This window comes from Bacillus rossius (assembly GCF_032445375.1).
Source record: "Bacillus rossius redtenbacheri isolate Brsri chromosome 4 unlocalized genomic scaffold, Brsri_v3 Brsri_v3_scf4_2, whole genome shotgun sequence".
Taxonomy (NCBI): domain Eukaryota; kingdom Metazoa; phylum Arthropoda; class Insecta; order Phasmatodea; family Bacillidae; genus Bacillus; species Bacillus rossius.
In genome coordinates, this window is record NW_026962011.1 from 41,723,761 (window position 1) to 41,738,738 (window position 14,978).

The window sequence follows — 14,978 nt, forward strand, 5'->3', positions numbered from 1 at the left end:
ATTTAACAATTTTTAATGTACATAATTTACATTATGTAACCCACAGTCCACAATATTTTAAAATATTTTCAATGTAGCTAACTTAATTTGTAATGTAGCTTATCTAACTTAACCTAACCACTCAAAATGGTGAATTACTGGTAAACTACTTTAGGTATCACAAACTCCTAGTAAACAATTTGAAAACATAATCAGCCAGATAAAAAAAACAATTGTGATATTATTCTTGAAAATACTATCAATCAATGAAATTGTAAGGTTAAAATCATTCAAAAAGACAGAAAAAAAAATCATTAAAGTTACTATCAATGTTTTCTCATAATTAAATTCACTAAACCACACAATTTTACTTTCCTTAGAAGACCTATAATTTCTGCAACCACTCAAGCTGACGCAATTTTTTTTAAAAATTGACTTGACTTGACTAAAAAATTATGAAGCGTGGACTCGACTCGGCTCGACTAAAAGATATTACCACTGAACTAGACTTGACATGACCCAAAAATTTGCAACTTCTATATCTCTAAAATGAAATCTCACAACTGTAGGAGACATTAGTTACTACGTATTTAGTGTTTGAAATAACCCCGCAACGAACAGTTACTGGTGAGACGGAAGGGCCGACATACCTCGAGAATCTTGCGAGCCTGTCTGATCCTGCCGCACTCTACGAATGCGAACACCAGGTCGTACAGACTGTTGACCTCCCCGTGAACCTGCGTGCTCAGGTCAGTCAGCTTCTGCAGCGACGCCGCGTCCTCCGCTTCGATCAGCTTCCGCGTCAGATCGTTCTTGAACGGCGTGAGGCGGTAGTTGAGGCAGCACCATTCAAACTCTGCCATGGCATCTCCCAGCTCATTCCTGCCAGCAGGAGACCACACGAATCACCACTTCCTCCGCAGGAGACCACACGAATCACCACTTCCTCCCTGATACCATTTATAGAAATCACACTCTAGTACCTCAATGAAAACCACATAATAAATCTATATGTCAAGACCCTGCTTACCACCATCAGAACAATATACTTTGACTAACTGGATTTCCAAGGGAAAAAACTTCTTTAATAAAAAAAAATACCATACATTACACAATTATTTGTACACCCGCACATTCAGGACTGGGAAAAAAAAAAGTCCATATTCATTAGCATTAACATCATTGTTGATACAATCACTACTTATAATGTTATGTTATAACTTATAAGTAGAGGCCTGTTACGACGATAAACGCGAAATCACCGTTAAATACAGTTTTTACGCGAAATCGCCATAACACAGCGTTTTCACACGAAATTTTGTATTAAAACGCGAAATCACAGTTTTTTTACGCGAAATTTAAATACTGGGTAAAAGACTCGTCTCGTCAATGGTAAACAAACACCACAACATGGCCGCCAAACATTAATCATAAATGCACTAAAGCAAACAAAAGCTTACACACGCTCACGTTATAATGTTAAACCCAAAAATATACTGTAAAAATACGCAAAACTACGGCGTTTATTTTCCTTTCCGACATAATGTTTGGATAGATAAGACAAACAGGCGAAGTTTTAAAGCGTACGCACACCGCTCTGGGCACTGACGTCAGCTTGGAACAGCGACACCGGATAAATACAAAAGCAAGCAGATGATTGGGCGAACGGTGTTTGGAACAGCCTTACGTGAGTGGCCATATCACGTCAGCCGGGGGCGGTTGCATATAGTTGGAACAGCGTCGTAGTATCAAGCAGATTATCGGGCGAACCAGGCACAAGCATTTTAAATCGCGCCAAAAGGCGGAAAAATGTAAACAAACATTAATTTTCGAATGGTGTGACGATGATAATTAGTTGGCCAACAGGTTTCATAGATTTTGTTGGGTCATTACCACAACGCGGAAATACCGTAACGCCGAATGTCAAAATTGACCACAACGCTGAAATAACAACTGAATGAATTTGTGTGTGTTTCTTAAATGTACCTTAATGCCGAAATACCACAATCAAACCTAACCTAACCTTACCTTACCTTACCTAACCTAACCTAACCTAGTCTAACCTAACCCAACCTTTGTGGCAGCCCTACATTTTTCGGCGTTGTGGTAAACAGCAGTTTTCTAGCTGTCGTGATCAATTTGGCATTTCGGCGTTGTGGTGCATCCTCGATTTTGTTAAAGGGATTAATAGTTTTCCAGATTAGTTTATGGGAACGAACTAATAATCAGTGTCTAAATCAAAAGTTTGTCATATAAATATATGTAATCTATTTGTTTAGGGTATTCAGTAATGAGTAGGTTCAAGTAAAATTATTTAACTTAAAAATTTTCAGATATATTTACGGTAACACACACTTATTTTTTTTTTAGTTTTTGGCACCGCTTTTGTGTTTTTAAGTGAATTTTAGCACTGCTTTTGTGTTTTAAAGTGAATTTTAACACCGCTTTTGGTAATTTTTAATGACAAAATCTGAAAATTTTATTTACCACTTTCAGGGGGCCCTACTTATAAGTCAACCAAGATACCATGTGTTGTTAATAAACACTTTTAACTGACCTCTTGTTAACTTGGGGGTTTCATAAATCACCCATAATTATAAGAACATAACTTGCAATTGCTTTGGTATGTTGCTACTGACATATTGGTTTTTATTATTTATAATTTACTAAATCTCTTGTGAACAAATATTTACATTTTTTTCAAGCATTATTGGTGTGCCTTTATTAAATACTGAACCAGTCAAAAAAGTTGTTATTATGTATACTAGATATTGGTATGCCACATGATGTCGGCACAGTGCTGCTCCTGCCATGTAGTGAGACGTGAAGCAACTGTAGGGGCTAGGTGACTTTAATGTGTTTGGATTATGGCATGGTGGGGCGTTGATAAAACACATTTAACAAATAAACACACTAGTATTAATAAGGACATGCCCTATTTTTAGTGAGACTGGAAAATGTGTGAAGGTTAACCTAAAACCAAGAACACAATTAATTTAAATAAAAAGAACTGAATCAAGGAAAAAAAAAAGAAAAAAAGAAAAAAAAAACATTACTCATGTCTTCATAACAATTTTGTTAACAAATAATATAAAGTTTACATTGTATTTAGGTCTCGTTGACGAGGTCATTATAGATGGACAAACACTATTTAATTCTCATGTAACTGAAAAAAAAAAAAAGATCATAACCTGTCGTTAGGAACTATCCCATCACTTACGATAGTGACTTCGTTTTTCGAGGAATCAGGGAGAACCTACACAAACCCAAGTTCCGAGAACAGGGATGTTATGGTAGGAAATCCCTACCTAACCAGAATTCCCTAAAAGGCAGGACGACAGCAATACACAGGAGTCCAAGAGGTTGCATAACTCCTAGGCCCCAGGAAACACGGGATTCACAGGCAGAGGCGACCCGAGGCTCACAGGCGACCGAGCCCTTGGCAACAACGCAGTGAGCGCTGATTGGCGTCTTGTACACAAAACTCCGGCAAGATAAAAAGAAAAACCCACCCTATCTCCCTTGGCAACTCTTTTCGAGTCGCTGCAGGAGATAACAAGGTTACCGCCGCAGGGCCGACAGACGGAGGGCGCCAGTACCTGACGATGTGGACCTTGACGAGCGGGCCCAGCAGCACGTTGCTGACCTCGACGAACTTGCGCTGCACCAGGACGTCGAAGATGCGCTTGAGCTCGTCGGGGCGGCCGGCCTCCGCCAGGGCGTTGAGCAGCCGCCAGCACGCCGTGCTGTAGGGGAAGCTCCGGTCCTCCTGCCTCCGGTCCTCCGGCTGCCCCTGCAGCAGCGCCAGGGCGTCTGCGGGCATACCCCGAGCCCCCACACGCATGATCTACCAGACTGCTACTACCCAGATTGTCAACGTTACAATGATTATTTCGCGTACTATCCACAATTATAACGAGTTTTAGCAGACATATTTCCAATTTTCCTATCTGCCGATTTTTCTTAGACTGTAAAATGATGTTAATTTGAGATCATAATTACAGTTGTACAGATTCCGAAAGAAAGAAAAAAAAAATTTATTCTTATTACAAATTACATAATTCCAATGAAAAAAAAAGTTAAGTAGTCACTAATAAATAACAAAGCATTCCCTTGACTGTTTCCTACGATCAAAAAGACCCCAAATTCTTAATATAAATAAAAAAAATATTTAAAAAAAAACTTAATGACAAAATGGTTGACACAACAATGGTTGTCTTTCAGTTACGTTTCCTTAGGAAAAAGAATTCCAAAATTCTCATCTCAAAATTTTCATTCAAAATTATATAGGCTATAGGTAGGAACATTAATTTTTCTGTGTTTTCAAACAACAACAAGCCTTCTTTCAATAACAGAATTTGGTGTTATGTTTATTTTTATTTTTCAACTTTGCGACAAAATAGTTTTAATAAACAAAAGTCTCAAAATTTTAAAGTTAACGTTAAAATTTAGATACAAAAAATAATCACATTAAAAAAGATCACTTCATGAATGTTAATATTTCCTTGTATTTACTCTGTGCTCTTCCTCGCAAAGTAAATCTTACTTAACAAGTCCAGGTTTTCTTGTTTTGGATTGTGATGTTTGTCACTGAGAACATTGCTGTATGCCGAGAAAAACCTTACACTACGTCTGCTTTCCCATCATCAACCAACAGTTTTTTTTTTTTAAATAAACCTTTCCTTGCAATTCTTTTAAACTATTCAGCACTGTCGCCAAGTTCCTTAAGAACACACGACATAATTTAACTGCCTGTACAAAATCCACAGTTATGTATGTGGATCCAATTTCATTGGGGTCGAAAACGCTAACATCCCTGAAGAATTTACATGAAGGATCACATGCTTTTAATGCGAGCGATTTCCTTGTGTCCCTGTGAGGCATATGCTGTCAATTTGGCAGTCACTTTTCCTTTAGTGACTATTTTTTCACAACACATCCCAAGCTCTATCTTTCACGAACTCTGGCGATGTTGCACTACGGCCAACTACTCAAGCTTACCTTCGACCTTATCATTCTTGACCATGAGCGTCGCTAGCTTGACCACCTTCATGTCGCTCAGCGTCGCGTCGGGCTCCTTCTCCTTCATCAGTTTCAAAATCCCCAGGGCCCTTTCCAGGTCTTCGTGGTACACGTACAGGTCGACGAGCATGGAGTATATGGCAGATGTGAACACAAAGTCACTTTGCTTAAGCTCCTAAAATCGGGTAGAAACACACAAACGCATTTATTAGCTTCACATGCAATTGGGGGATGCAGGAATGTTTTGTTTTTTCTCTGGAGTATATTAAAAAAATATATATATGTGAATTAGAATTGGTGTGTTCAGAAAACTTATGTCAACAACAGGTTTGGAAAGTTACATCATCATTCTCCGCATGTATCACTTCCTGTGTGGTTTCTAGTTCCAGGTGATTTAACAGCTCACCTTGCATCATCCAAATAAGATATACAACCTTCACCGATATTTCACATATTTTTTTCATAACTTCAGACCAAGGTGATATATATTTGTATTTATTTATTACTTTAATCACCTACCTTGCGGCCATCACTGTTTGCATACTGAACCAAGTTGATAGCTGTAATAAAGGCATGCCGACTGCCGAGTAACAACCACTAATTGAACCTTGACCATTCAAAGTCCAAGTTTATTTTTCACTAACTGAGATTTGTGTTTAAAAAAACCCATAAATATTCCCCACAGGTATATATCAGGAAAAGAGTTGATCATGGCCCAAGGTGATTTCGGCAAACATCGGAACAATCAGGATATTCCAGCCCATTAGGCGAGTCCAATGTCTTACCACTGTTGTCATATCTTTCTTTCTAGGTCTGAAGTTCCCACACAAGTGGAAACAATTACGGCTTTGCAAACAGCTAACAGATTAGCTCGGGAGGAATCAAAATATTCTTTACCACTGCATTCCAGCGAGCTGCATGTCAAGAATGTGACATGAGGTTACATATGAGTATAATGAGTACATCTACAGGCCTTCACTCCAGAGACCTGCCATTTCTTATTAGTAATATTATTTGAATAAGTGCAATGCAAATACCAGCATTTGAAGATTACATCAATTAACATTCACGTAACCAAATTTTTAAACTTTTTCAAATGACAAGTAAACAATTCTGTAGAATAGAAGGAAGAGTAAAATCTAATTTTAAGAAAAAAAAATTACTTCTCTAAATAAGCAACTGCAGATTTTTTAAAACCAAACATTACAATTTAAGTATGTAAGCTGTTATTTTTATGAAACATACAGATTTTGAGTTAATAAATATAATAGGTTAATCCCCCACCACAAAGTTAAGTGATCTGATAACGTACACACGCTACCTCACACAATCACTCTAGAAAGGCATCTACATTTCAAAGATTTGAAAGAAAGAAAAAAAAACATGAAATGTACGCTCACACTACAGCACTGAGCTTTTGAGGTGTTCTGAAGCATGACCAGTTGCTTGCTTGGACTCACAAATAATGTCCACAATATTGTTTACAGCAAGAGATGGTAGCCAAGTTCATAAAGTTATTGGGAGAGGAAAGAGAGAAAGAAAGGAAAAAACACACACACTGCACGCACCTCAAACAGCTTATCTGCTTTCTCCAAGTCCTTGACCCGGCAATAAAGTGAGAGCAGCTGCCTCTGCAAGCCGTGTGGAGACTCCCCCTTTCCCTCGTAATGGGCAATCAGGCGCTGGATCTGGGCCTCGTCCTGCCAGTGGAAATTCCACTTTCACCACCAATCTTACTCCACATTCAACACCACAAAAATTATGCACAACACTACCAATGTGGCTTAACCCCACGGAACTGCCACGTTTACTCTATAATCATAGTACAGGAGCACAATCCTGTATCCGAAATGGTCGGGACCAGCAGCATTCCGAATTTCGGAATTTTTCGGACTTCGGAATTTTAATACAGGAGGCCTAGTAAAGCCAAGTTAGGTTATGTCAGATTTATTAAGGATTTCAAGCAACATAGTACAAAAAACAACAAAGTAAATAACGTAAATAAAGACTGCAGCATAAATAAATACCTGAAACAATCGCCAAAATAATTTATTTTTAACAACTGATACTGTAAAACATCTGGAGAATGTTTATGGTGCGTCGTCATCGCTGCCGATGTCGCCGTCGACTCGTACGTCTCGTGATCGGCCGGGAGCAGGATATTCCTTCTGAGATGAAGCAGCACGAATGATGGCCTTTTTAAATGCCTCTTGAAGTGTCACTTTTTTTGATTTAGTTTCCGCAATAATTCCCCCTTCTGAGTTATTGATAATGTTGTGTTTTCGTTTTTTTTCGCTACCACCCATCTTCATATCGGAATGCCTTTTTGCCATTGCCGTCTTCAAATATGGCAACACGTTCGCGTAACACGGTTAACTACTAAACGCGATAAAACAACTCCTATCGTAGCCAAGCAGCAAGCTGTAACTGGCGCTAGTTTGCCGGACAAACGGTAAACACAGCGCCTCGGCGTTGCCAAATTGCATGCTGCCTTGCTCACGCAGTGCTGCCAAGTCACTCGCTCGCACTAGTCACGTGATCGCGACTTGAGTTTGCCACACAACTGCTAACAATATCGCGGACGTTAAAGTTTCGAAAAAAATTTCGGATTTTAGAGCTGTTCGGATTTTGGAATTTCGGATAAAGGATGGTGCACCTGTACTTTATTCTCCTTCTCACCTAGCTAGGCTTGGTTGAAAAACTACGTAAGGATGCAAGAATCAAAGTTTTTAGCAATCACATTTTAGAGTACCAGTACATAATCTACGCAAGGCAAAAATGGTTAACATTCCAACTTTTTTGATTTTTGGCTTGCATATCAGACAGCTGTTCCGAAAACTGTTAATAGACGCAGATGTTTTGTGCATAGCAGCCAACAATGTTCTATTTACTATCTACATCACATTTTCACTTGTAAAATTTTCACACAGTGAAAGAAAATAACACTTATAAATCAAATTATTCCCAATTTATTTTGTTTTCATGATAAATATGAATTATCATAAGATGCTCGGGTTAAAAATTAATTTTCTATTGTTTTACAATTTTAAGTTATTAAGTTACCTGCCTTATCAATTACAGCTATTTTCTTGTATTCGTAGCACGAGGGTTTTTAGTCTATTCTTTAAATAAGTCTGGTTACAAATTCAAAAACAATGATTGGTTTCGTTATGACATTTTATTGTGTGTATTGCTTATTCGGAATTGACCCCATACTTTTCTTACAGTGTTACAATATTGACTAGTTGTGCGAGTGAAAATTGCTAGTAAATGTATATAAGACATAAATTTAAAACAGAACAAACACAACATTTTTTAGGGTAAATAATTGGAGACCTACGCACCATTTGCGGAGTAGTTGACTGCCTGGTAATGGCTACTGGGACAAGATCTCCTGACGTCAGTTTACCGAGGAGAGTTGATATCTCGCTGGTCAACTGCTCCCCCAGTTTCTCCTGAAGTATCTCCGCTGAGCTGTTGCTGATGCTGAGCCCCTCGGCAACCAGAGCCTGCGCACACGTTGAAACAACACTGCAGTCGGGACAGCAGGTCACCGGCACAGAACAGGGCTTCAGACGCACGGAAAGATGCTGAAGTGAGAATCAGCGAGGGATATGGAGAGGGAACAAGGGATTCGTAAACAGGAAGAGGGAATGAAGGCATGACAGCAGACAAGAAAAAAAAAAGAAAAAAGAGAGAAAACAACAAAGCTAATTTTACAAGAGATGAAAATTCTTTTACAGTGAGAAATCGATGGTTATCATCTACAAACATAATTACACTGAGATAAAAAAAAAATGTTTATCATAAAGATGAACAAGGCAAAGCTTGAACGTACTGAACATTTCACTGCAGCCCCATTGATGGTTGTCAAATACCTTTAGAGTTTTACTGTATTTTTTTCCATAAATAGTAAAACACCGTCACAATGCTATCCGCCCAAATAACCTGCTGCTGTTAAAGCTTGAAATTTTCGAGCATAACAATTTTTTTGAGCCGAGCTCGAGCTTGAAGTAAGTACTCGGCTAGAGCTCGATTTTCGAGTACTCGCAGACCTCTACCATTATATAAATGTTGCATTTTGGTGTTACATAGTGCGTTAACTTGGCTTTCGGTGTCGAGTGGTGTTTCCGCACGCTTTTCAATGTTATCGCTAGAGATGGGTCGAGTCTTGGTTTATCGAGTCGAGCCGAGCCGAGTTGGGTCAGATTGACTCGACTCGAAAACCGAGTCACATATTTTATCAAGTTCGAGACTCGAAACACGTTTCGAGTTAAGTACCAGCATCGTGACATTATATCACTTTATTATAGGTTGTCTTAACGTTTTCGCCAAGTCATTATTACACCAAGAATTGATAATGACCTTTAAACAAAACAAATCCCGTGCAAACCTAACCTTGCCCGCTACCGTGCTACGGCGCTATAATAGGTACAAGTGCAACCAAACCTAGGCCTACCTTCATTTATGAACGTGACGTCGTAACGTAATTTTGTCGATAGTGGCGACAGTTTATAGGACAAAATTATGTCACATGACCATTTTATATAAAAAAAAAAATGCTTGGAAAACAGTGTGCACTGTTTTCATTTTGTTTTTCATCCTGTGTTTACTTCAAATACGGTACCGCATTTGTTTACAAAATACGTCAATGGATTTTCACCGAAGAAAAATTTGTTGCACAACGCACATATATTAATAATCATCACGTTTATCGTGCCCCGTTTATAATAACTCGTATAAACAAGAGATTTCCGTAACCTAATAATAAAAAAATACAATAATTAAATTGTAATATTTAGTAAATAACACCAAGCCGTGATGCGTGAAAATGGCTGCGCGTTAAGGCCAGCCAGCCTTGCATTTTGGAACTAAATTTAGCTGTGCTTCGCTACGCAGCGCTGCGTTTCAATAATGTTTAGGATAAAATTACTTTCTTATTGTTTGAATAAAAAATAATAATAACAACGCTCATGCATTTTATTTGGCAATCAGTTACTGATCGCCAAATCAAATGCATGAAATATTTATTTAAAAACATATTGATATTCTTGTAGTTGTAACAAGTTCCGGGCGAATAATCTTGCCGCGGAAAGTGTATTTACAATATTTACATTGAGAATGTGACAATGTGACAAGGCCTATATCCATTGAGCTGTTTGTTCATGTGGGGATCTGCCGGTGGATCGGAAAAAAAAGTTACGTAACTCGGGAAGCCTTCTTTTCACAGACGAAAGAGCCAAACTCCCGATCGTACATCTTCTTTTTTTTTTGTTGTTCTTTGTAAATAAATATGGCGGTGTTGATAAAAGGAAATACCATAAACAAGGCAACGGTATTTATTTGTACGCCGCCATATTTTTCGTTTGCAGTGTGTCCGTGAATGTTTATTTTGGACAACTCATGATAACTATGGTCAATTAGGTTTGACGTGCGACGTGCCGCGCACGTCTATAATCACGAAGCCGTCAGCCCCTTCCTTCCTAAACACGTGTGCGCGCCGCCGCCACTGACGGCAGCGACAGCTGTCACCGTCCGGCAACCACCGCGTCGCCCGTTGCCAGGGCGACCGCGCCGCGTATTTGGTTGCCATGCCAACCAGCTGGGTGCGCGCGCACACTCCTACCGGCCGCCACCCCTCGCCTACCCCTCTCTCGCCAGGCCAGCCGAGTGCGCGCGCAGCTTCCCCCTCCTCACCCAGCACCGCCTACTGGCCGCCACCCCTCGCCTACCCCTCTCTCGCCAGGCCGAGCGGGTGCGCGCGCAGCCTCCCCCTCCTCACCCACCTCCGTCTGCCCAGCCGCCTCCACCCGCCTTCCCCTCACCCACCAAGCCGAGGTCCGTCCAAGTCACGTAGGCCGGCTGGAATTCCTGGAAGCGCCCGTGATTCTTGGAACCCTCGGCCCTTCCTACGTCACGCCCTGGCCCTCAGGAGGGGTATATAAGGCCGGCCTTTGGGCCAGGAAGTCAGTCGGTGCCCTCGAGGCACCACTGGCAGCCGAGCCTCGCTCACCGCGCCTTCAACCGCTCACCGCGCCTTCGCTGGCAGCCGAGCCTGCCAGCCAAGGGCAGAAGACAGACAACCGAGTCCGCGAGTTAGTGTGTATCGGGAGGCTGTCGGTACCAACCGCGAGTACTCGTAATAAATCTCGTACCGCATATCTGAGAGTGTCCTTTCGGGGTGAGGGAGCTCCACGGGGACCTATCCCGCCTGCCAGCCAGCCGCCCGCCTGCCAGCCAGCCGCCCGCCTGCCAGCCAGCCGCCCGCCTGCCAGCCAGCCGCCCGCCTGCCAGCCAGCCAGCCAACCGCCCGCCTGCCTGCCAGCCAGCCAGCCGCCCGCCTGCCAGCCAGCCGCCCGCCAGCCAGCTAGCCAGCCGCCCGCCTGCCAGCCAGCAAGCAGGTCAGCCCTACTACTGGGAGACCGCAGAGCCAAACCAGCCGCAGCCCGTAAGTAGGCATTCGACGAGGGACACTGGGAGCCACTTTCAGGGCATCCCAAGGTGGGGGAGAATCCTACCTAACCCTCTTAGGAACCTCCAGCCAGAAGTTACTCGCGCCAGTCAGGCCGATCCCTTCTCACCCAGGCAGGAAACAGGATTGACGCTTAAGGCCATTCTGGGAGAGCCAGAGATAAGAGCCTCGCGACAGGTTAGGTTAGCTGCATTAAAAATTCTTTAAAACATTGTGGACGGTTGATATGGTTAGGATAGCTACATTAAAGATACTGTGAAATAATGTTGAAATAAAGCATGGTTTTTTATATTTAAATAACATAATGATTTGAATTAATCATTTAAAATATTTAAATAACATAATGATTTGCTAATTAATCATTTAAAATATTTAAATAATGCAGATGCAACTTGGATACACAATTTTTATATCAATGGGTGTAGTAATATTTTATTTATCATTTTCGACACAAAAAATTATAAAATTATGAAACTCGAACTGACACGACCTCTTCAAAAATTTTGTGACTCGAACTCGACTCGACTCGAAATATGAATTGCTAAACTCGGCTCGACTCGACTCTAAGCCAAAAAACCTCAACTCGTCCATCTCTAGTTATCGCAGTTCACTATATAATCTTGGCCGTATACATTACAAATTAGGAACATTGGGGAAAGAATCATCCATAGCCAGCAGCATAGGCACCATCCCAGGACTTTCCTGGAGTGACTTCGGGGAAACAATAGAAAATGTACGTCAGAACGGACTGCCCGGGATCCGAGTCCGGGCCTTCCCGGACGCGAGCCTGCTACCCCGCCCCGCGGCTACCTTCAGTACGGCTTCGACGGCCTGCAGCTTATCGGTGCGCACGAAGCCGGCCACCTCCAGCAGGATCTGGCCCACGAGGTCGGAGCGGTCCGGGACCGCCTGGCCCGGGGAGTCCTCGTCCCCGGCGGAGAGGTCCGACACGCGGTCGATGCCCTCGTACACCAGGCGGACCAGGGCGACGAACGACTTCACGTCCCGGGTGGCGCTGAACGCCATCACCAGCGGGCGGCGAATCATGGTGGGGCTGTAGTAGGCGCGGTTCATGTTTCCTGGGACACAAACACATGCAGCTGACAGATATCACACTTTCACAACACTAACATGTGAAACAATTTTAGAATACACATGAAAGTTAAAATATTGAACAAGATTCTACACAAAGAACAAAAATTACTAAAAACATAAAAAAAATATATATACATATATATATATATATATATGAGGTCTCCACTGACACACATACAAGTGTTATACAACAATAAGAGCTACCTATGTGGTTCTGGATTTTAATGTTCGGGTGTGGTATGAAATCCATTAAAATTTATTGTAAAAATCCTAACAATTATATAAGACTAAGGGTGAAATTTTTTTTAAATGAGACAAACTAGTCCTGCAAGGGGTTGAAAAAGCAGGTTTTAAAAATAAATTCAAAACTTCCTCACTACAAAAAACTATCAAATTCATTCAAAGTTATTGTAAACCTTCCAAATATTATCTTAAAACTTGGTCAAAAACAAATTATTAATGACCACTTTATAGAACGAGGGATGAAATATAATGTTTTAAGGTAAAAAAAAAATTAGTAACTTAACTATTAAAGTACGCATAGAATGAAATTCATTCTAAGTTATTCAATGCTGGATGCATTAAATTAATAATATTCAAAAAAAATTTTGGTGCATGGAATATGAAAAAAAGTTCAATAGATAATTTTGGAATATGTGAGAACATAGAAAATGTCATGCACATTAAGTTGACAAAATGTTCAAGAAGATTAGAAAATATTTCCAGAATAACTTTATACTTCAAAAATCAACCTGAGCCCATAGGCTGTGACGGAAAACTTTTTTTTGAAAATTTGTAGCACCCACTCGTTATGAAATTCATAAATTTGTTTAAATGACAGCATTCACCCGCATATGGGTGGCACATTTTACGCATATTTTTAGTTCATAAAAATGCAGTGCTACCCTTAAGCGAGTTTACCACTTTCCGTAAACAATGCAATTAAAATTATAAAAGTTTAAAGTTCCACGCCCAACACATGGAAAAGAAGGAGCGCGACCAGCAGAGCTCACCAACTTCAACCGCCTTGCTGAGCTGGCCCTGGTTGATGAGGTTCACCACGAGGGCGCAAGTGGAAGCGGCGGGGGACACGCCCGCGCTGACGAGCTTCGATATCACGGCCTGGGGGGCCTCCACCGACAGGTTGGGGATCACGTAGTCCCGCAGCGTCTCGTTGGACGGCGGGAGGCCGAATTCCGTCATCATCTGAGTTAGCACCATCAACACACCTGCACAGCAAACGCCCAGCATCAAACAAGTACAATCAACCTCGATTAGCTATACCGTCAACCAGCACCTTCAAATTGTGCTAGTAAATACTGGGTCAACCTCTGTATTTTCTCAAGTATGTACCTTGCATACCACCACACATTTAGCCTCTCCTCAACTAAAAACACAAATATGAAATTAAATTCATTAAAAACAAATAATTAAATACAATTAATAATAATACAGTAAAACCCTCTTAAAAAAATTTTCAGTACAATAAGTTTTAAGAAATTTAGCACCTGACCTATTAAGAAAAATAATATTACCATTTTAATAATTCTAAATTACTAAAAGTAAACCTTGAAAAACTTATTACAGGAATTGACTGAAGTAAAAACAATTTTATTTCTGTAAATAATACTCAGCACAATCACATCAAAATTTCCGACAACAGGACAAACTGCATAATAATAAAATATTTTTAAACTTTTACAAAATATTTTCAGTCAAATTTTTTTCCCTACATCTCTCCAAGTTGACCCAGTGGTTCTCCAAGTAAGCACCAGGGCACACTGGTGCGGCCTAGATTTCCAGGTACATCCTGTGGTATTCCAGAAAAAAAAATCTATGTCCACGTATAAAAATAAATATAGTTACTCTGTAATAACATTTCATTATGGTTATACCGCTCGTTTTGTTAACACATCATCATGTGTTATTTGAATGACTCTACTCTTAAAACACATTCCTCTGAAATTTGCATATTGGAGCTGCTACAGTTAATTAAAGGATGTGAAATGTGGCCCCACTTTAAAACGTTTAAGAATCACTATGTTGACCCAACAGGTTTTTTTTAACAATGTTTGCTGATGTTCTGGGGGGGGGGGGCACAATATACAATAGGAGGGGAACAGCAATGCATATAAGAAAATTCCAAGTCAATTTTACTGTGATTTTTTTCTACACTATCAACATTTACTAATAGTATACGTATATAACTCAGCACAAAATGCATCAAATTCTGACCATTAAAATAAACAGAATACTATCTAAAAATGGCTTCTCAATTTCTATAGTTAAAATATGGCATAACACTACTAAAATATGGACTGAATATATGAAAAATTAAATATGTATATTGCTTGGTATTATAGTGCATAGCATACCACAGATATATAAAAGTTAATTCAAAACCTACCAG

General features: G+C 40.4%; 1 protein-coding gene across 1 annotated transcript in view; it reads right to left on the reverse strand.

Annotated features, from left to right (window-relative positions):
• Nucleotides 1-14,978, reverse strand: part of LOC134542190 (leucine-rich PPR motif-containing protein, mitochondrial) — a 40,977-nt gene that overhangs the window by 21,492 nt on the left and 4,507 nt on the right. Inside the window, exons 8-14 of the mRNA XM_063386248.1 lie at nt 13,582-13,797; nt 12,284-12,552; nt 8,346-8,510; nt 6,570-6,701; nt 4,981-5,176; nt 3,579-3,792; nt 630-861 (exon numbers count right to left, since the gene is read on the reverse strand). Coding sequence (XP_063242318.1) covers nt 630-861; nt 3,579-3,792; nt 4,981-5,176; nt 6,570-6,701; nt 8,346-8,510; nt 12,284-12,552; nt 13,582-13,797 — 1,424 coding nt within the window. The remainder of the gene's footprint in view (nt 1-629; nt 862-3,578; nt 3,793-4,980; nt 5,177-6,569; nt 6,702-8,345; nt 8,511-12,283; nt 12,553-13,581; nt 13,798-14,978) is intronic.